The 23,962-nt window shown below is 38.3% G+C and overlaps 1 protein-coding gene and 1 pseudogene across 1 annotated transcript; one reads left to right on the top strand and one right to left on the bottom strand.

The window, feature by feature from the left end:
- The first annotated feature begins 23 nt into the window (after positions 1-23).
- Positions 24-19,294, top strand: cacnb3b (calcium channel, voltage-dependent, beta 3b). The gene is made up of 14 exons (XM_026920821.3): positions 24-2,104; positions 11,600-11,719; positions 11,846-11,968; positions 12,536-12,657; positions 12,852-12,907; positions 13,061-13,080; positions 14,575-14,655; positions 15,612-15,670; positions 15,895-15,995; positions 16,147-16,298; positions 16,442-16,537; positions 16,626-16,796; positions 17,570-17,617; positions 17,766-19,294. Exons 1-13 carry the CDS (start codon positions 2,063-2,065, stop codon positions 17,597-17,599), a joined length of 1,173 nt encoding a protein of 390 aa, XP_026776622.1. The 5' UTR covers positions 24-2,062; the 3' UTR covers positions 17,600-17,617; positions 17,766-19,294.
- Positions 19,295-21,581: 2,287 nt separating this feature from the next.
- LOC117599253 (E3 ubiquitin-protein ligase TRIM8-like) lies at positions 21,582-22,579 on the bottom strand (annotated as a pseudogene).
- Between the last annotated feature and the right edge of the window lie 1,383 nt (positions 22,580-23,962).

Raw genomic sequence — 23,962 nt, 5'->3', positions numbered from 1 at the left:
GACTTAATGCATGCCCAAATATAATAGCTCTTATATAAGGTAAATGCATCACTGTATAAATGAAGTATGCAGTCACTCTACTCTGAAAGGGGTTCTTTGGCAGGTCTGACATGATGAATGTGTTGGCTTTTCCTGAGCTTTTATGTTAATTCGAAAATAAAGCATAAAAGAAAGATAACCCCAAGTCATTCTGGGCCAAAATCTGTGGCAGAGGGCACTTAGATCTCAAGCAGCACAGACTGAATAAGCAGGAACACATGCTGCCAGGATAATGGACTCCAAAGTAGGGCTCATGCTGCCAGGGGCCAGCTAGTATGACTGCATAGCCACACAGGCTACACAGATTGAACAGAGGCAAGGAAAGTAATGTGGCGCTGTTGGATTTAACGCAGTCCCACTGAGAGGTTGCGTAGATTCCTGGCTGCTGACACACCTTGAGTTTTTGGGGCGTCATGCATCACCCCGTTGTTATAGTAATTATGCTGTGAGGGCTCTCGTCCCAACAGGGACCTGCTCTGTCCTCAGAACATCTCGGCTCACTAGTCAGTTCTCAGTGGGATCACGCCTCAGGCTGTAGCGGATGCTGAGGTCCTATTAGAATGAAATGCAAAAAAAAGCTTAATGTTGTGGAGCATTCAAATAGAAACCTGTAGCGTAGCCATCACCTGTAGTGTTGAGCCTATCTGCTCACCAGTGGATATAATGTCACAGCGACCATATGTCTCAGATTAGGAAGAGAGCCCCCTGAAGTGTGAAAGAAGCCAAATATGCTAAAAGCCAAATGCTGTTGACTCTTTCTGAATTGTGAAGGTCAAGAAAGTGGAAAAAATGATGTTACTCATCTCAATTAAGCTCTTTTACCAGTCCTAACATCCATATATTCTTAAAAGCAATTGGTTCGTAAAAGAATGCTTAGGACAGGTTAGAAACTGCTCATAAATTACATTCTTTGGCTAATAGTGTACATGGCCAGTGTGTTTACACTGATTTGACTGCTCTAGTATATTTTATGGGCGTCTTTTCCCTTTGGCGTACCATTGGCGTATCATCTGGCTTTCCTTGAGTTTGTGGAGCAACATGATGTCAGAATGATTATGCGTCTTAACTGGGATCTACTCAAAACATCTTCATTGAGAAATTAGTCAGATCAGACATAGCTGATACACGTGGCTATGATTTCACAACAAAAAGAGCACTTTTACACTTCTCTGGGTTTTTTCTGGACCAGAGAACTCTTGCACAAAGACTTTTGTTGAGTGTGAAAGCTGTTCTTGAACCCAGGTGTGGTCTGGGGTTCACTTACTGGAGTTTGGTTCGTACCATGTGTGAAAGTGATCCAGTACCAGGGCTTGTCGTTGAATAATATGATGGTTCAACTTGTTTTTTCACTTCCTGTTCCAAGTTTGCTTGTGGCACAGAAGAAACAATGCATTCTATGCATATGCATTCAGAATGCAAATATATGGAGCAAAGAAGGTTTTCGAACACAAACGAGCAACTGAAATAAATTACATTTTATTTTAATTCTATAAACTGATGTGATGATACAACAAAAGTAAGGAGTTTTTACACTTTTTCTTGGTATGTTTAGTCAAGTATGAAAGCTTTTTTAAACCCGGGAGAAGTCAAGAAATCTCTCTGGCATCCCATGCACCAACCCCCATCTTCTGCTGTTAGAATCCAATCTCCAAGAATCCAATCTTCCTCCTCCATCTCATGTGGCTTCAGTGCCAGTTTGAGGAGCAGGACCAGACAGAGCCTGTGTGCTTGTGTGAGGAGACACAGAGCAGAGGCGGCAGAAAGCAGCAGCAGTGGGAGGGTGTATGTGTGTGCGCGCTCGCTCGGCTCGGCTCCACTGCTGCAGTCGGGCATCAATTTCATATAGGCACTGTGCAGAGAGTTCTCGCTAGCATCAGATCCTCAGCCCTGCTCTCCTCTCCTATCGTCTCTTCTCGTCTCCTCTCCTCCTGTCTCCTGCTGCTGGTCATGGAGGACAGCTCTCAGCCTGCAGCTCTGTCTGCCTCTGAGCCATGGAGGCGAGGCAGAGGCTGTGTGTAGAGGCATGTCGGCATCTGATTCTAGTGCAGCGCTTCTCAGCGCCAAGGTATGGGCCTCTCTCTTTCTCACAATCCTTTTCTTTTTTTCTATGTATCTCCTGTTACTCTCTCTCTGTCTCTCTCTCGCGCTCTCTCTCTCTCTCTCTCACACACACACACAATCTTGCATTCTGTATCTTTCTCAAATCTACTGCAAATGAAATTTTGCATGCAGTCACTATAGGATGTAGTCTTATAATAGCTTTTTTAAATCTTGTTTTTGTAAATGCATGATAAATTATACAAGAAGATGTTTAAGCACTACAGCTGATCTATTACTTATGAATTCATGGCCGAGAGTAGACGTTAAAAAGATAGTTCTGTGCATATGCAGTCATTAAGGTGCTGGGCTGAGACAAGATTAAAAAAAAAATTCAAATATGTATGCACACTAATTTAAACCCAAATATTGTGATTTATTGTGAAGACGTTGTAATCTGAAGACAAATCTTCGATAATGCTCAGAGCTCTTTATCGGTGGTTTGATATCTTGATATCTTTATCGCTTTATTGATAGTTTTTGTTTTTGCTGCACATCTTTTCTCTAAGGTGCTGTTGTTATTGTTTTTTTTTTTTTTTTTACGTGGAAAGGCAGTAGCTACAGTGTACAGTGGTTTAGCAGAATTTTTGGGGCCGTATAAAGCGTTGAGTTTTGCACTGAATTATGTTTTACCAATCTACTTTCTTATCTGATGTGTCCATTCGGATATTTTTCCCCCTAGTTTTATGAAATTGTGCAAATTTTGTGCATTTTTAATACAGTACTGTAATGTCGGCTAATTCTCATTTTCACATCTTCATATTAAAATAGCCTCAGAATGACCATCATCACCACCAGAACCAGATTCTGAATGAAAAAGTGGTTGAATATCTGGATGTAAAATCTGAGAGGTTGACTATATTTCTGCGCTACTTCCTTGGCTCAATGTGTATTGCAGCGTGACATCCAGATCTGTTCAACGCCACTGGAAAGTTCAATACATTTTCCATGACACTTATGAAAAACTTGCTTCAATCACACCATCTGAGTCAGAGCACAAATGCTCCTGAATGCTTCAAATGCTGCAGTTGTTCCCAGATTTTTCTGCTCTGTGTGAATTTCAGTGCAGTATTGAAAAGCCTGCACGCAGTGTGCAGAAGTGCAGATGTATAATGGGTGAAATGCAGCAGTTATGGAAGCACTTTTAGCGGATGAAGTTGCTGTGCTGTGCTGCGTGTCTTTTAAGGGATTGCATTACGTTATTGATCGCGCTCTTGTGCGGCTAAATGCTGAGTCTGGCGGGTCATCTGAAAAAAGGTTGGCCGTTAATGCACAGTATATGTGTATGGAATACAGTGGGCTTGTGTTTGTGTATGTGGGTGTGTGTGGTCTCAGACACTGCTTTATTTTAAAGTGCTTGTTTGGACAACGTGTGCCTTCCGCTTAGCAGGATTGCACTCCTCTTTTATGGGGTTATGCACGAGTCGTTCTCGTAACATACACTAATACCCCTTTCTGCTCTAATCAGGTTTTTGATAATATGACTAATCTCTTTCCACTGGCTTTATTAATGGCTTGCACTGGTGACGCTAATGGAGTTTAACTTAAAGCAAGACACTACAGGTGAATAGTGTAATTGTTTTTTAAGTAGTAGATATCACAATCAGTCTTTGTTGCTGATATTCTTACAACTGTTTTTTTTTTTTTTTGTATTAGAACTTCTTTGAAAATGTAATTGTTTTAAGCAACTGAGGCTTCATCTAATTAAAAATGAATACATTTACATTCTTGATAAAAACAAAAATGTATTGTTTTGATGTTGGTAGAATTAAAATATTTATTTCACTGTGAATACACCCTCAAACAAAAGACTGCTACAGAACTTTTGTTTATTGTTTAATGAAGAAAATACTATTGCACTGTTATAAAAAAGTATTTTCTGCCATTTTCAGCATAAAGTCTAAAATAAATCCAACAGTAATCAACATTTTAGAAATAAATCTGTAAAAATTTGAATGAATGTAGATCATCTCGAAACTGAAATTTTTGGATATAGTGTATAGAAATATAGAATAATCATTTTGAGAAAATTTGGTTTTGAAAATACAATGTAGTTTGATGTTTGTTTTGTTCTACTCTAGTAAGTGTGCTTTATAAAACTGACAAAGGAAATCAAAGGACCAAAAGTTTGTGGACCTGACCGTCACGCCCATATGTGCTTGTTGAACTTCCCGTTCCATATTTAATCCCACATTGCTGTTGTAATAACCTCTACTTTTCTGGGAAGGCTTTCCTCTAGATTTTGAAGTGTACGTGGCTGTACAGATTGGTGATCATTCAGCCACAAGAGCATTAGTGGTGTCAGGCGCTGATGTTGGTGAGGAGGTCTGGGGTGCAGTCGGCATTACAGTTCATCCCAAAGGTGTTCAGTGGGGTTGAGGTCAGGGCTCTGTGCAGGACACTTGAGTTCTTACGCACCAATCTTTTCACACCATGTCTTCATGGAGCTCACTTTGTGTAGAGGGGCATTGTCATGCTAGAACAGGTTTGAGCCCCTTATTGAGGGGAAATTGTAATGCTACAGCATACAAAGATAATTATGTGCTTGTGGCAACAACTTGGGGAAGAAGCACATATGGGTCTGATGGTCAAGTGTCCATAAACTTTTGACCATATAATGTATATATCAGGAAACAAGATTTTCAGGCATACGTGACATGAACTGACTGTGAAGTGGGTGGAGCTTAAAGCCTTCTTTAAAGGCGTTTAGTTTCAGATGATATAGTGGTTGCTTGTTGAGTGTACAAAAATAGTGAAATAAATATTTTTCTGTTGCGTATTGATAATTTTATTACCACAATCTAAGAGAAGATATATTATAAATTGGCAAAATGATTGATATGACCAAAATTGTCATTTACATGTCTTGCTTTGAAAAACTCTTTTTTTCAAACACAGATTAAGATAAAGTTTGGATTTAGATACATGCTTAAGGATTAACTATTAAAAACAGATCTGATATAGGAGCTTTTAAGTATCTTTTGTGTACAATTTGTGTTGCTCTGGCTCTGTACTTGAGCACACTGGAGGTTAAGGTATGAATAGATCAAATGTAGGTCTGCATGATATGGACAAAAATAGCATTTTACTGATCTAGAATTTTCATATTGCAGGCCTCTGTACTGCAGTACTGCATCATGATGAACAGCCATATAGGAATCACGGCACCTTTTATAAATAGTTTTAGGACAAATGTAATTAGATACATTAACAATCTTAGTGGCCCAGTTTCCAAAAAAGCACCGTAAGGTTAAGATCAGATTACTTAGTAGAGAGAGAGAGTGCTCGATGTGATGCTCACTGTAACATTAAGTGATGATCTTTGTGCTGCAGTGAATTTTGGGAAACTCTGTGGGAAGCCCTGTTTAGTGCTTAGATATCTGTAACACATGGACATTTCCAGACACTACTGGACGTGTATTTTTAGTTTATATTCAGTTTCTAGAATTCTGTACCCAAAACAGTTAGTGCTCAAGGCACTAAAAAGAAACCGGAGACACTCGCTACTGCATTAAATTAGACTCAGTTTACTTTTATTAGAGCATCTTACTCAGCTGAATATCATTGTATTGTGGTTTTACTCTGGTTTTTTTTATTAATATTTTTATGGTCCTACTTTAGTTTATTCTTGTTTCTGATTCAGTGTTATTTTTCCTGTAAAACATTTTGTAAAACTGATCACGAAGGTTCACTGTGCTACAGCATATAAGTGTATGGAGCACAAGGGGAGACACATAGCTGACATGATTAACTGTGTGAATTGTTAACCCAGATTTTAATAGTTAACCCATATTTTAATCCATATTTTCCTTTTTTTAACAGTTTTTTTCTTCTGTTTGTATTTCACATTTATTGTTTTATGCACTTTGCTAATTATTATTATTAATAATAATAATAATAATAATAATAATAATAATAACAATAATAATAATAATATAAATAATAATAATAATAATAATAATAATAATAATAATAATAATAATAATAACAATAATAATAATAATATAAATAATAATAATAATAATAATAATAGTAACCCCTGTGAAGTTGACACCCATCCAAAAAAAGAATTTGAATAAAACTATATTCATAAAAATTGTAATAAAATTATTTTGTGTTACATTTCTATTTACATTTACATTTCTACAGTCTGAGGTCAACTGTGGTCACAGTGCAGAAACTCAAAACACAGCTCAACCAACAACCCATTTAACCAACCATTAACCATTTAACATTTAACCAAATTTGTGTAATTACTTTGTGCTTTGTTGAGCTGTGGAAAAAATATTTTGCACCCATTTTTTTTAACATATTACACGGTGCCAGAGATAAACTACACTTCCCATCAGCACCAGCAATTCACATGACCCTGTCTCGAACCTTCCTGATCACTCGCACCTGTTTTGTGTTTCCCCTAATTAGCACCCCTATTTAAGTTCTGTGTTTTCTGTGTTTCTTGGCTAAGCTTCTGTTGTGTATAGCCTGTGATGCCTGCAGTATGTTGTGTGTTTCATGCCACATTTCCCTAGCTCTTATTTCAATGTAATTATGATTATGCTCTTATAGGAAAATAAACAGTGAAGGGTGGGTGATGTGGTAGGTAGTACATTACCACCCCAAAAAACTGATTATTTTCCTATAACAACACATCCTAAGTGTTTTATTCCTCTTTTATCACAATAATTTGCAAATACATAACCTTGTCATATTTGTATCTGTTTATACTGTAGTTATGTTTAATGTTGTGGAAGTTATTTCCTGTTATCACATACGTTATAGGAGCTATAAACAGTTGTTCGATCATCAGCCTCTTTTTTTGTTCTTTCTCTCTGAGGCTACTAAGAAAGCACTCTCTATCCTGAGTGATATTTAAGTTTTAGGAAACTTAAAGTTACAGTTTCAAAGCCCTGACACTGGAGACTCCTTCCGAAAAATGCTAAACAAACATCTTCTTACAGAAATCCACACAGTTTTTAATCTGTTTATGTTGACGTAAACCATATAAGTTCCTGCACAAGTTTCTGTTATAGAAATGATATAAACCTCACATTTGAGATATACTGTTATAGAAAATGAATCAACACTTTCTGACCAATCAGATTGGAGAAAGCAACATTGCTTGTGGTATAAACTCTATATCTGCAAACCCATAATGGCACAAATGATCATTGATATGGCACAGATGAGAATGGTTTTATTTAATTTCTTTTTGAATGGTGAGTACTTCACAGATGTTATTGCATTATTGGACTATCTTTATGTATACAGTATGTAAGCGACAGAAATTAGACAAAAAGGTTCCATTTTTTTTTTCCTCCTGTAACTCCCAGTAGAAACATCCAGAACAGATACATTTAAGAAATGAACTATTATTCTGGTTAATCATTTTTGACTCTCTATGTTATTAATTCCTCTCATATAAAAGGGCAGTGTAATAGTCATTACTCTTCCAGTACAGTTTGTGATTTCATTAAGGGAATTAATGAAATTATAATGATTTTATTTTTTTTTTATTTAATAATTTCCTCTCAAATTATACTATGAATAACAGCATTGTGCTTTTGAAGTGACCTCATCAGTCAATATGGAAAAAAAAAGAAAAGCAAAATTCAATTTTCTTCTTCTCATGATCTTCAGGAAATTTGGATGATGCAACTTCCTGTTGACCATGTGACCTGTGGAATATTTTTTTTTACATTTGGAAGGGAGATATATATATTTAATCCCACATAAGAATCGCATATGTTGTGTCTAGTTAATTATGCTTTGTCTGAGGCGCCTGAGCTGTCTTTAATATTTTAATGATATCCACAGGCTGCATGGAATGATGAAGGGATTTTTTGGAATTGAACAGAAGAGGAAGAGGAGAATAAAACAGTAGGAGGAAGAGAGAGGTGGAAGCAGCTCAGGAAAAATAGCTGCAGCTGTTAGGGCACTATATTTAGGAATGATATGTGGGTGCTGCTGCTTGCTTTGTAAGGAGTCATACACCTTTGTGCTCTTCTGAGAATGCGGGTCTTTTGGGAGTGTCTGCAAGGCAGAGTAACTCTGCTGAGTACACACAAGTGAACCAGGATGCAGTGTGGCGAAGGTTTGACAGGATGCTTATGTGTATCTCTGCACTGAGTGCGTAATGAAAAGTGATTTATCTGGACCCATGAGACACCGACTATCTCTTCTTATCTCAAACATTCTTTCAGAGGTTTATTTAGTTATGACTAGGTTCTTACCGCGTGCTGTTTAGCCCTAACTCTTAAACACGAAACAATGTATTTTTCAATCACTGAATCTATGAAAATATGCATTTAACCATTCAGAATAAATGACTTAACACATCTCAGACAACAGTATTGTTTTACAAGGTTTCTTTGCTGATACAAGCTACACTTTGCTTTTAAATAAGAAACTGGGTTGAAATCAACAGATTTTTTAACACCGTTTTTTTGTAGCATAGAATTAGCAAATACAAAAAAGTGGTTGACTAGCATCCATGCTAATGACATGAGGACGTTAATGACATTCTAATGATTTAGTTACTTTTTTTAAATTCATAATTTATTTTCAGTCTATAATTTGGGTTTTACATTCAAAGTGACCTCATTAGGCAGTATCACTGAGTATTAATATCACTGAAAATAAAGAAAAAAGAATGAGTGATTTTAATTTTCTTCTTCTCCTGATCTTCAGGAAATTGGGATGATGCAACTTCCTGTTGAGCATTGGGGAATATTCCAAATATTTAATAGGGGTGAATGAGTTCAGGTAACAGAGTTAAGTGAAAATGAAAATGAAAACCTGAAATGGATGACTCCAGGACAAGGATGTTTCAAGCTGGGGAGGTTAAATGGATTTATACATTAATACAAAAAATAAGATTATTTGTTTAATTTTACTGACTTTATTTCAATGTAAAGTTTAGTTGTAGTGGGTTGGACCAGGCAAAATGTTGTTTTCTAAGTGCTCTAAATAGGTTTGATTCATATTTTAAGTTATGTATCTGAAACATGCACATAAGTTGCTGTGAAGGACACTTAACCTATGCTTAAAATGTCTTTTACTTTTACATAAATAATTGTACATTTGTAAATGTAATGTCAGTGGGGCACAGTTGGCACCCCAATCATGGAATAGCCCAACTGCTATTTAGTATGGATTGGTATGTCGGGCACATTTTATATTTTTTAAGATTGCATTTTTGTTTTGGCTATTATTGTGTTTAGTACATTGGTGTTTCTATAAATGAGTGATTTTGCTTTTGCAGTGAAAACATTAGCGAGCCTTCATATTCCCCACGACCGCCCTGGCCCTGTATGCCTTGTGGGTTTTTTTCTGTTTAGCAAAAACAGGCAGAGCTGAGCAGGTCTATTTCAACGTAGAGATGAAGCTCATTTCAGGACAGAAGACTGAAATGCTCTTGGGGGAAAAAACAGTCCGATCCATTGCCTGATAATATTGTGATTTATGCTATCCTTAAAATTATTATAGGCCTAGAAAATCTGCACCTTTAACCCCAAATATCTCTTTCATATTATTTAATCGCCAATATGTCTTTTGGTACTTTGAGGAAAATGTTATCTCTGTCACATGCTGCACAGTGAACACCTCTACTAAGAATCCACATCTGCAAGATATAAGTTGAAAGCAGAACAATGTGCTAAGTCACTGCAGATTAAGAAGAGAGAGATACAGAATGTGCTCGACCAGCCAGTTTGTCATCCTCACTGAGACGTCATCAATAATACATTACACTAGAGTGCTTCCCCTCCCTGACTGATTAGCAATGCTATTCTTATAGCTATATAAAGCAGGTAAGGTTGGTCAGGTCTATACCCTGAGCTCTACCTCTATGAAAGTAGAGAAATGTTGTTTCCTTGCTCAATTCAATTGCATTACTATAGCGCTTTTAGACTTTGTCACAAAGCAGCTTTACAGAAAGGGAGGCTTAGACGATTAATCCACGAGCCAAAAGTGACAGTGGTGAGGAAAAAACTCTCTTTACATGATATTAGGAAGAAATATTCAGAAGAGCCGAGCTCAAAAGTGGAACCGTCGTTTTCAGGGCGACACAGGATAAAAGGATTTTAACTTATCTTAAAATATATTGTCTAGTAGGAGACTTTTTTCTTTTAATTCTGTGTTTATAAGTGTACTCTGTATTTGTAATAAAGATTAAACTTGTTGACAAAATTGAATCACATCAGCTTACATTTCTTAGTTTTATTATGTTATTTCAGAAAGATAGTGTTCCTGGTGGGTGAATGTGATTTACACCACATCGCTATTAAATTCTTGATTCTAATTTTTCAAAAGCTGTTGATTAATTTTCTCTAAAAGCGGCTCTGTTAATAGTTCTGGCTGCAAGCAATATTAACTTATTCTAATATGTTATCATTTCTGTATAAACAACTTAAATTTTTTTCAAAAAAGTTTAGATGGTGAAGATTTTTGTGAGGATGCATTTTAGCAATTTAATGCTCAGGGGTAAAGCTGTTCCTTTCATTCTTCTGACACAAGAAATCTTCAAGATAGAAGGCTTTAATCTTTGCAGTTTGTAACACGACAAGCTGCATTTTTTGTCTTATTAAGTTCAAGAGGGAAAAAAACAGGCTGGTGAGGGAACGACTGTTTACAGCTGCTATAGTGGAAGTGATAGGTACTAACTTGTTTCGCAGATGTTCCACAGCATTTAATATAACTATAAATAGATTAAAAAGTGTGATGTCTTATTCTTTAATTTTTTTTAAATGTTAGTGATTGTAAATGTTGAAATGTTAGTCAAATTGCTGTGGTATAAGAGAAGTAAAACATGACAGGATGTGAGGTTATTGGGAAATAATCAACTCTTATGTAGTTACTCCATCAACTCTGCTGTTATATATTTTCCTATAACACCACACCCTGTTGTATTGCTTACTGAACACTGGCATGCTGTAAGGAGGCAGTGGGAGCAGATACCTCGAGACACTGCCTCTGATAGCGCGCCGGTGTTCAGTAAGCAATACAACAGGGTGCGCTATCAGAGGCAGTGGGAGCAGATACCACTGACACTGACAAAGGTCCAGGGGCTAATATAACTGAAGCATCATCATCATCATCATCATCATCAATTGCCACTATAGCAGCCTTCCAATGATAGTCTATATATCAGATTCAGAAGATAAAAGACACAAGAACTGAGAGTAGTCTACATGATGTTTTTAGTCTGGATGTATACTGAACATTCTCTGGAACAATTCTCTTAAAACAATTAAAAACATTTCTCCCTCTCACCCTCTGTCTCTGGCTTTCTATCTCTCCTCTCCTGTCTCTTGTTCTGAATCTCGGGGTCTCTCACTTTACTCGCTCTATTTCTCTGCCCCTTTCTTTTCTCTTTCTACCTTTGGCGCCTTCTCTTTCCCTCTTTCCTTTGCATTCATTATGTCAACTCTCTCTCTCTCTCTCTCTCTCTCTCTCTCTCTGGCAGGGTTCGGCTGATTCCTACACGAGTAGACCCTCGGACTCCGACCTGTCCCTGGAGGAGGATAAGGAGGCGTCTCGGCGAGAAGCCGAGCGCCAGGCCGTGCTGCAGCTCGAGAGAGCCAAGGTGAGCTCTCATCTTCTCATCATCTCTTCATCCTCTCCTTATCGTCTCCTCTTCTTTCATCCTGCTATGTTACACTGTATTTCGGTTACACCTGACTCAGGAAGCTTGTTCTCCTCTTCTTTACAGTCCAAACCTGTGGCTTTTGCAGTGAAAACTAACGTGAGCTACTGTGGAGCTCTCGATGAGGACTGTCCTGTGCAGGGCGCCGCCATCAACTTTGAAGCCAAAGACTTTCTCCACATCAAAGAGGTGTGTGTGTGTGTGTGTGTGTGTTTTTTAAACCAGCAAAAGAATAGACAATGATGGGATGCAGACTACTACTACTACTAATAATAATAATCATCATCATCATCATCATCATAAAAAAATGTACTGTATAAATAAATAAAATCAAAAACACGTGAACAAAAACAGTTTTTCTTTAAACAATTGCATATTGTACGGTTTCAAAATATAAACAGTGCGTTAAAATATTATATCCATAATGCTGCATTGTAAATAATTGTTTTAACACTGTCTGTTATGTTTTTAAATTAATTAACTAATGCTAACCTTTTTAAATTTACCTTGTCGTTTGACACTTACTTTCACTGTTTCGTTCACTCTTCTTTCAACTGACAGTTTTAGTTCCTGTAAAATTCCTTTCTGATTTTTTATGATGCAGACTAACACCTCATCATAAGTCTTTGGTTTTGCCAGTTTGTTTATTCCTGTGTGTAAAAAGACATAAAGAGTCTGGAGTTTTTCATTTATATGGACCTTTAAACTTTTGGTTGATCTAATGGTGATTGACATCAGTGTTTCTGCTCCATGCAGAAGTACAATAATGACTGGTGGATCGGACGGCTGGTAAAGGAGGGGGCTGACATCAGCTTCATCCCGAGTCCAGCTAAACTGGAGGCCATGCGTCTCAAACAGGAGCTGAAAGCTGCCCAGAGGTCTGGATGAACATTTTACACATCAGCACCCCAAAAGCTGCTAGCAGTACTGAACAGAGAGTAGCACAACATAGCCTTCCCCTGGATGTATTAGGGAGGATTTTTTTTTTTTTTTTTAATACAACTGTTTTTAGAAATCTAAAACAATCTAAACTTGGGGATGTTTTGTATCCTTGTTCTTATACTATCTGTAGGAAGGCAGGAGGGAATGCACAGTCAGGAGGCTGGAGGTCAACTCCTCCTTCATCTGGTAAGAATGTTTAATTTACTCTCTAAATATCACTTGTATCTGTCTCACAATCACATAGTGGTGGTGTCTTGATTCATATCAGCTTTCTAATAGGGAAACAGCCTAACTTTGACAATGTTTGTTCTTAAATCTTCTTTTCTTGCCCTCCAAAAGCCAAACAGAAGCAAAAGCAGGTAAGCTGCTTATGCTGCTCTATTAATATTGCACCCTCACATTTCCTTCCTCTAGAGTACATTCATCAGATTGGGAATGTTGGCTTCCTTTTCTGTGTATCAATTCTGCCAGTGGATCCCAAACTTGGTTTATTCTATTCGTAGTGTTACCCCTGCTCTAACACACACACACACACACACATATCATCTTAGGAAGACTCTATTAGTTAGATAATTAGTTGGATGAGTACTAATAAGCACACTTGATTGACATCTCTTTGTCAGATAGTCTTTGTTAGGGCACTCAAGAAGAACTAAATAGAATAGAGCAAGCAGTGGAGCCATAATTGTTCAATAAAGTTGGCAAACAAATTAAAGGTTGTCATGTTTTCATTTTGACAATTCAATTCCGTTTTATTTGCATAGCTTTTTTATTAACAATAGTAGCTTTCAGAAAATTGGAACTTTAGATCCATAACGATCAAGTCAGAGGCGACAGTGGCAAGGAAATCTCCCTGAGACGACATGTGGAAGATTCTAAAAGGAACCCATCCTCTTCTGGGTGACACCAGATACAAGTGTAGAATAGTAAAGTCAAATAGTACTAAATATGTTGAAAGGATGTTCAATGTAAGTGTATTGTTAATATGTGCCCTGGGATGAGCACAGGACAGTCTTTATGATTACAGCCGCAGTTTATAGGTACAAGTTTACATTATCCAGGTGAGATTATCCACTGGAGCAAAGGTGAGAATTGGACACAAACTGTTTTTGGGACACACAAATACTTCGGGTGTCCTTGTGAGACCACCCACAGCAGAAGACGAGTTATCTGTTAATGTATAAAATGCTTCTTTTATGTGTTTTGGACTCACTAAGGGCCCTCAAAATGATCCTTGGTGATGATCCTTGGTGCTTAAGGAATACGTTATGTGGCCCTGCCCATCTAAATCAAATTAGCAGTTTTACTTGTGTATTTCTTGTGTATAGATACAATACAATGTCAACAAAATGCTAGCTTGTGTAAATAAAGACTTTAAAGTTTAGGACGTTAGTCTACCACATTGTTTGTAGTACTTGAAATTGTAGTATTGAAAAAGTACTGAAAAACCTCTGACACATTGTGCAACAAATCTACTGAATCCTAACTAGGTTAAGTTTTAATCACTAATTTGGTCAGACTCAAAGAAACCTTTCGAGCGGTACCAAATAATTTTGGAAGTAATGCTCTAGTACTCTAATGCAAGCTTGTTTTAAAAAGGAATTCTGGCAAAGTACAGGTAGATGGTGAAAAGTAGCCAACTATTCATACTTTGGACAAGCATATTGAGTGCCCACAACATTTACCTAATTAAAAAACAGTCATGGATTTAGATTCCCTGGGGCTTTAATGGCAAGTGGAAGTCAGCAAGGGTACTGGAACACAGCCAGTCCACACCACTACTCTATTAGGCATCAAACAGACTTTGTGTATGTGTGTGTGTGTGTGTGTGTGTACGCGCTTGACTGTTTCAGACAGAGCACGTTCCACCATATGATGTCGTACCCTCCATGAGGCCGGTTGTGCTGGTTGGACCCTCGCTGAAAGGCTACGAGGTACAGGAAATTTAGTTATCTCATATAAGAAGTAAAAAATTATTCAGCCGCCTGGTATTTCAGCAAGAATGCCATCTGTATTTGAAAAAGTCACTTGTGAGCTGCTTTGTGTGCTTGTAGCTTTTACTGTATGAACAATATGGATGTCATTTTTGTGGGAAAATTGCTTTTTGCTGTAGTTTCGAGGATATTATTTAAATTTTGTAGTGTGTTATAAATTTATTTTCATGGCTGTAGATAGCATGTTTTGGGATATTAGTCTCACTAGGAACTGGAACTTTCTCAGTTACTCCTCACAAGATTCGTAGATATGTTAATGGACAAAATATAAATCACAGGTACGAGCTGAAGGGCCCTCAATGTTTAGTGTGATCCTTTCACTGTTTTCTCAACCTGTTAGTAGACTATAGTTTTAAAGAGCACAAAAAACAGTAAAGTACACTGACCTTCCACTTTATTAGGAACACCTGTACAACTGCACATTCGTGCAGTTATCTAAACAGCCAATCATGTGGCAGCAGAGCAATGCAAAAAAAAGAAACCTTGCAGATACAGGTCAAGAGCTTTGGATAATGTTCACATCAAACATCAGAATGAAGAAAAAGTGTGATCTCTGTGCCTTTGATCTCTAGAGTTTACACAGTAAAAAGCCACATGATTGGCTGATTAGATACCTGCATGAATGTGCAGTTGTACAGGTGTTCCTAATAAAAGGGACAGTGCGGGTATATATCATGACCAATCCTTATTTGTCCATTTTCTGACCACTGACAATCCACCGCAGTGCCATTCAACTGTTTACGTAGGTTAGGCCAAGAATGTAGGTGAAAGATATCAACTGTGCCAAATCTCTTTTTAAAGGCCACATAGAAGTTACAATATACTAAATATTAAAGTTGAAAATTAAATTTGTAACATGTCAAAAACTATTTTCTGTTTTTTCTCCTCCTGTGTAGGTGACCGATATGATGCAGAAAGCACTGTTTGACTTCCTAAAGCACAGGTTTGATGGAAGGTGAGGTTAAAATGTTAAGGGCTTGTTGTCATTGCTCTTACTGGCTTGATTAGGATACTTTGTGAGAGCCTTCAGCAGGGAAAAGTGCTGCTAGGTCCACTCCACAGTACCATTATTCACTCTTGGTGTCAGTCTTAAGCAAGTTCTAATAACCATACAACTGGAATCTTTGATACTGGGCTGGTGGCCAATAAAAAGACTCTTGTTCTGCATTTTCTTGGCAGAATCTCTATCACACGTGTGACTGCGGATCTATCTCTGGCCAAAAGGTCTGTGCTCAATAAGAAAGCCATTGTGGAGAGATCCAACACACGCTCCAGCTTAGGTATACGACATTCTATAACTTTGGACTAACAACTTGAAATGGGCACTAAATGGGATCTAAGTGACTACATTTAAAGGTTTTTCTTACATGTTCTCATTGTGTTATGTTTTTTTAGATGATTAAATTCTTGACTTGGCTTTTTATTTTGTAGCCGAGGTCCAGAGTGAGATAGAGAGGATATTTGAGCTGGCAAAGTCCTTGCAGTTGGTGGTACTGGATGCAGACACCATTAACCACCCAGCACAACTGTCAAAGACGTCCCTCGCTCCCATCATCGTGTATGTCAAAGTGTCGTCGCCAAAGGTAAAAGACAGATCAATCAATCTCTCAGTGAAGGCCAATGAAGGACACCTTAATATGTACAGTTGTCTTTCATGCACCACTTTGTCCTCTTATATGATAGGCTCACTCACTTCGTTTCAGTTACTCAACATGTTCATTCGTAGGTTCTCCAAAGACTTATCAAGTCCAGGGGAAAGTCTCAAAGCAAGCACCTAAATGTACAGATGATGGCAGGAGATAAACTCGCCCAGTGTCCACCAGTGGGTGTCGTTGCATCAGTACTTTGCATATACACTTTTTTCCCTGTTCATTTTTTGGCTTCATTCCCCGTGTTTTGCTCTGCTTCAGGAAATGTTTGATGTCATCCTGGATGAGAATCAGCTGGAGGATGCGTGTGAACACTTGGCCGAGTACCTGGACATCTACTGGCGTGCAACTCATCTGCCAGGCTCCGCCCCTGCAAACCCCCTATTGGAGCAAAAGGTGGTAACCCCACCCTCAGGCAACTCCAGCCAACAGGTGAGGGTGCTCAAAAAGAATATTGGTCATAATCTCTTTTTGTCAGTAATACATATAAAGTAGGATCCAATATACCGTGTAAAAAAATGCAACTTTATCAAATGGTTTTATACAAAAGTTTGGGAATGGGAAGTACAAAAGTACTTAAAAACTAGGCTGCTAGTTTGGAAAATAGACTAAATTCAGTAGAAAATATCTCTGTGTGAGCAGGATTTAAAAAAACAGTCCAGTGCACATCCAGTGCACTCTAGTAGTTGAGACCAGTAATGACTTTGAGTGATGTAGCTGAGGTTGAGGAACTGTCAGAGCCAGAATTCGCAGAGCATGCTGACACTGCTGGCATTTCTTCATTTGGGTTTTCCCAGGGTGTTTTCCAGAAAAAAACCTTCTGTTAGGCCATGATTAATACTGATACGAATATTTGAAGCACTAAACAGATAGAGATATAGATAGCGGCATTGCGCTACATCCCTATAACTGTGGAGGCAGGCAGGCACAGATTTAAAGAAACAGTCCCACGCACAACTCTACTTTTAAGGGATTACATCATTTAACACTGTGCATTAGGAGCATGCAGTATAACCAATAATATGCTGTCACAGCAGTTTTAAAAATGAAGCAAAAGATTTGGCACATAATTTGCAATGTTGTAAATAATGAATTCTTTGAATAATAAGCAAATGAGTAAATTTAGATTTTGTATTAGTTTTTGATGAAGGTTTTTGGATTCTACCATATCTCACAGCTTCTCATTCTGATACTTTCTTTCCCAGTTCTCTGAGACACAGGAATTGATTGAATGAGTGCTGTCAAAGCTCTGGGTAGGTACCTGATTTCATTTCAGTTCTTCAGTTTCAATAATGCATTTCGTTTCTGTAGCTTCCCTGGGTGAGGATAGAATATTGAGTAAAGCACTGCAGCATCATCAAGCTGTGCTGTGCTCATGTACTGACTGCAGTCTATCCTCAGCTTACAGTACATGTGGTGGAAAGTTCCAGAGCCTCCCTCAGTCCGTCTCTCAGAGGTCAGCCCCTCTCGGCCCCTGAATGGAGCAGCTGCCCCCTGAGGCGGAGGAGGATGGAGAGATGAGGGTATATTAGGAAGAGGACGAACTCCACCATACCAGGCACCGAGGAGGCACCACGTCGATCTGCACCTAGCACAGCCGTGTGTGCCCTGTCTCCACGTCTCAGGACCGCTCCACTGCAGCACAACTTACACACACAGACGCAACACAATACCTGGCAGCACACACTTGAGAGCCCTATTCGGATAGGATTAATTCTACATGGGCCGTTGATTCTTCACAGGTGCTACTCAGTGATCTTATTTTTGTCCAGATTGGCAGTGTTGGTGTATTTCTCTGTCCTCCCCTGAGAAAATTCCAGCCCAAAATACCTACTGGTCTGATCATTTTAGTGCTGCCCAAAGAGACATTTCTACAATTTCATCTTTTGTGTTTTTTTTTTCAATCACTTGTACATGCTTCTACATGTGTTTAGTCTTCTATGCACAGACACACTTCCTGCAGTTTCAATTAGTGGATAGTTTGGGAGAGGTTCACCAAAAAAGGTCTTTCAACCATCATTGGTTGCCCATTAGACAGTAAAAGAAAGTCAATCAGTGTGTAACGATACAGACTGATTCAACTGCATATCATAATGAAAGATATAAAGCTTCATTTTATTTTCATGCCACAATATCATGACTGTAGTTTATATAAATAACTCCACTTTATAACTATTGGTAAGCAAAACTCCTCTACTGCCCAAGGTCCTTGGTCCCCTTCTTTTCACCATATATATATATATGCATCCCTTGGCCAGATCATTCACAGACATGGTCTTAACTTTCATAGTTACACAGACAACACTCTCAGAGATTTATCTCAGTACAAGTCCACTACTGGTCTTCTTCCCACCTCTTTAACTGAATGTATTCATGATTACATGATATAAAATCATGGATGGACAATTAGACCCTGGCAAGACTGAAATCTTACTTGTCACCCCTAAAACACTTATCTCTAAAACTGCAGAATTCTCATTTGACATTGATGGAGTCACTGTTAAACCTTTTACAAATATAGATATTATATTTTGAAACACATAAGGTCACTAACAAAAGTCCTGCTTCTCTGTTACAAAGCACTACGTGACCTCGCCCTGCCTTATCTGTCTGAGCTGCTACAGCCCTATACCCCTGCCCAGACTCTCAGGTCCACCAATACTGGTTTGCTAGTAGTGCCCAAGACCAGACTGACATCAATGGAAGGTAGATTGTTTAGTGCTGTAGCCCCCAAATTACGGAATGCCGTCCCCCAGGACCTTCATGAATGCACTTTCTTCCCTCATTTTAAACATTTGCTTAAATAATTTCTTTCTTCCCCAATACTTTTCCCTTCTTTCACCCTAATAGGAATTTCTTTCTTCTTTTCTTTTTTCTTTCGACCTTGAGTGTAAGAAAGACACTATATTAAATGGAAAGCATTATTATTATTATTATTATTATTATTATTATTAATTCATGATCCAATAATGTGATCATTTTACCATGTATCCATGGGAAATGAAATGTGCTGCAAACTTGGACATCCAGCATAAATTCACAGTCATCCTGATGCAAATGTTTTCATGAAGGAGGCATACAAATATTTTATTACAGACATCAACCCGAGAAACCCATGCCATCCGAATAGGGCTATTCAAACTCCTTCCAGTCAGCACACATTCACATACAAACAAACACACATAACCACATACACAAACACACACACCCCAACCCTGGTCTGAATGGTCACACTGAGAGCTGGATTGAGAGCCACAGGGCTTTTCCCAGCTCCTGGGTGAAACCTTCTGTCAGCTGATCTCTGCCAATCTGCCACTGCTCTCTGTGGTGAAGTTGGCACTGGCATCAGAGGGTCACCACATTTTCCCACAGAGAGGAGTACCTATCACATCCTCTTAATGCACTGCCGGTCTGGTCACACACACACACACACATACACACACCATCTCCTGCCCAGCTACTGCCCTGCTGCTCGCCCAGGCCATCTTCCTGCTCACTATAATTTATTTATGTGCTGAAATTGCCCAACACAACTGGCTCTTCAATAATAATGCATAAACCTATATTTATTCAGCACATCCACAGAGAGGATACAGCAGTGATAAGAACCCAGTCAGTCATTGTCTTTGTCGCAGAATCATTTATGTAAGAATTTAAGTTCGCAGAAGTCTCCAGTTCAATGAATGATACAATTATATATACATAAATATATACAATATCTGAATCTTAGAAGGAGCTAGAAAGCCCCATTTAAACAAGAAAAGTCCATTCCTTTTTCTCTCTCTTCTAGACAAAGAGGCCATCCATTATTATTGTTACTTTACTCTTTTATGTTGTTTTAACATAAGCTGGAAGTACATGAAGCACCATAGTTGAAATAATTTCATTGTAGCTTATAGATGCAAGTTGGTCAAAAGAAAAATATCTAAAGATGCGACAACTTTTAAATAATAATGCGGTAAGGAGAAAATTCTCTCAGCAATCACCTGGTTGTTGAATGCACTACCTATGCTAGCCAGCTAATGGGAACTACATCTTTGCCATTAAAATCCAATCTAATTCAATTCAAGTCAACTTCTCTGTCATACTTATGTTCATGTTCAGGTTAAATGATTTTTGGCTAGATGTGTTAACACACTAGCACATTCAAATGGGAAAATAATAAATATAAACAACATTAAATACTAGAACTAAGCATTATATACACGATAATTAGTTATATGGCAGCAGTGCAAGTGTTGCTGTATATCTAAGTAATAAGCTTAGTGTGTGTCTATGAGAGTATCTGTACTTTAGGGTTTTTAAATATATTAATATGTAATTTTTATCAAAAAATTTTATCAGTATTTTTTTCCTTGTAGGCATTTAAGTAAGTACACAATTCCAGTTTTATAAGGCCTTCCTTATATGGAGTTACACGTTACTCATGGTTTGGCTCTAGTGCAACCAGCTACAAGGCTGTAGTGAGTAATGAAACCAACTGCATTCCTCATCTTTCTTTTAATAACCAGCAACCATTTACTTCCCAAGCAAAGGAACCATGTAAATCTGGTAATTAGTTTTTCCACCAGTGAATAACAAACCAAATGTATGATACAAATGGGCCTTCTCCTACCCAGACACCCTAAAGGCTAGAAGAGGAGGTGGTGGTAAGACTCCAAAATGGCCCCATTACAAGCCATTGAAATGATCTGCTCCGTGTGAGCAGCATCTGAAATTAGATTAAATGCCAGTGGATGGTTACCTGCTAGCCCAGTTTTTAGTAAAAGGCTCACCATTGTCTGTAGAATTCAGGGTGCCTGTGGCTCTGTGAGTTGCAGCGCATTGAAAGGTTTTGTAGCAGCTGGGACATTGATGGAGCTGAAGATACTGAGTGCCAAAACTCCAGTGTCCATGGGAAAGAGAGTGAGGAGGGGTGGCCAACGTATCCAGACACAGAGGGCGTGCGGTAGCATCAGTAGTTGTCCACTAAACACATGAGGATATTATGGCAGTTGCATAGGGTATTGGGCGGGGCTGAAGGTGCACTGCTGCTGTTGAGGCTCACATCCTATTGAGCAGAGCTGCAGGAGGCCACAGATGGCCTTCAAGTCAGCTGGTACTCTGAGCCAGGAATTGCTGCTTGCTCTTAGGATTTGTTGAGGACTACATGACGTTTGGTCTGCACTGAGGAAATCCAGTCGCATGCTTGCATTTTTCTGATCCTGAGCTGCTCATTCAGCACTGGTAGAAAGAAATGCTCTGGAAGAAGTGTGCAGGAGTGGCGAAGAGTTCTGCTGGCACTTTGCGCAGGTTCTTCTTCTTTTTAGAAATCTCAACAAGAAATATTTTAGAGTTCAGTTGACCTGCATTGTAGGGAAGTAGCACACTGTCTATACATGGCATGAGATTTTACAGGTTTTGTGTTCTTCATGAAGTTAATATTGTCTGGACAGAACGGAGACTTTTCTTGGCCTCCTGGTGCCACTCATTGAGCTGAAGGACCTGTCTTGAGTTATGCTGGCAGTCAAGCATGTCTTGTCCAGTACATTTAGAGTCTTCCAAGGTACTCTTCCAGGAGTTGTTGCATTTTCTAATATTGCAGACCTCCACTTTTAGCTGATCCACCTTATCCTCCACCTGTCGTATATCTGCCTCCAGCTTGTACAACAGCTCTTCGATGTCTTGTGCTTAATCATTGATACTTCATTAGCAGGTGCCTTATGTCATTCTGATGCAATTCCACATCTCCAACACCATAGCCCTGGCTGACTGCACAACTGGAGAAGCAGCAGTACTGGCACAATTACTGCATATCCTCGACATCTATGAGCAGATGCCTGGAATTTGTTTGCTGAAGGTGCGTTTTAATGTGTGATTGGCAACAGGGTGCATTGCAGCACAGGCAAACCTTCTGCACTGATAGCACTGGTCCCATCTTCAAATCATGGCTGGTTCTTTTTTTGGTCTTAATGGCATTGAACTTCTTGAAGATATTGGTTAATTTTAGTTTGATGTTCTTCTCAAGACTGGGCCTGTTTGTAGGCCTGAGAAAACTCTTGACACTACAAAAGGTCCACATCTTTGACCCAGACCTCTTTAATACAGCTCTGGCAGATGTTGCACAACAGCTGCATGAGGTCTACAAACACAACCAGATATATGGGGCAGATGAGCTCCTCCTCAGAACAATTCTTTGAGGTCTCAGCTATCTCAGCTGCCTGGGTAGAAGACATACAGGCCAGTTTTATGGTAGAGGCTTTTAAACTGTTTGAAATAAGTCCCTATTCAGTTGGCATGCCATTTCAATTACTCTCGTACACCACTCATACCACATAAGAAGCATGCAGGTCTGCATAAATAGCTGTTGATAAGCCTCCATGAATGGGTTTATGGAGTGTCTCTTCCACCCATGTTCAATCAAATTCCATAGCCAAGCCAGAAATCAGGGATCTGAATGGTGCAATCAGATTACACTGGACATGTTATTGAAAACCTGTGGTGCTTTATAAGAAACTAAACTGGAATCCTAACTCTCCAATATGAGAAGGCTCTCATATTGGCTCTCCAAAAAAAAAACTATTTTGGCTATGAGAGTGCTTGTTAAATGAGAAAACAACTGCAGAGATTATTACTCTGATATCCCAGGCAATTTTGTAGACCATAAAAAAAAACCAGACAACCTAGCACATAATAAATAGCCAAAACATTACTGTACACATTTAAATAATGAGTCTAGTATTTGAATAATTGGATTATGATCAGTAGAGGTCACTGAAATTTATTTTACAGTTAAAAGGATTCCTGGATGCAAAACGTTTGAAAACCCTTGCTTTATCAAACACCAATCTAACCTCTTTAAAGTTATTCTCTTGACAAATATTAAAGGGTTTTCCAAAATATACTGCCTTTCCATAGGGACATTCTAAAATGTTTAATGAGAAAAAAGCTTAACATGGCTTAATGTACCAAAACAACGATCATGTGACACAAAATCTCTCATACACTTGCCTTGTCATAAACACTATCCACTGCCCAAAGGACAAAACAGTATTCAAAAAGAGAACACAATCATCTTCACAAACCTGTATGCAGGTTTAAGCAAAAGTCCAATGGTAGGAACTCTTCCCACAGCTACATAACTGTGTGGTACACATGACAAGAAAACTAAATTGTGATATTGAAATAATGGGACAGAAATATCTATATAATAATGCATGGCCTCTCTGGACTTAGTAGTTTTCATTCATTATTCAGAACAGTACATATAACCTTTATTGCTGAATGAATAATAAAGGTAAAATATAGTAGAACTTTAACTTCTAATGTGGATTTATTACACACAATGACCCTTTTATTGGTCGCTGTGGATTTCTGGTAATACTGAGGCAATAGGAAAACCATTTAAAGGAATAGTGGCAACACATTACAATACTGATCAAGTACTCTAAGCAGGAGCAAATGAGTAGTACTATATTAACACATAAGTCACCATTATTAACTACTAATGAATACTGGGCAATTACTTAGTAAGTAATAATGATGGAATGGTTTGGTAGTTAATTGTGTACTAAGTAATAATTACCAAGTCTTATATTTGTTCTGGAGAACTACTAGCT

Source organism: Pangasianodon hypophthalmus, chromosome 16 (assembly GCF_027358585.1).
Source record: "Pangasianodon hypophthalmus isolate fPanHyp1 chromosome 16, fPanHyp1.pri, whole genome shotgun sequence".
In the NCBI taxonomy this organism is placed as follows: Eukaryota; Metazoa; Chordata; class Actinopteri; order Siluriformes; family Pangasiidae; genus Pangasianodon; species Pangasianodon hypophthalmus.
The sequence above is the reverse complement of the archived record's forward strand: the minus strand, read 5'-3'. Positions and strand labels throughout refer to the sequence as shown.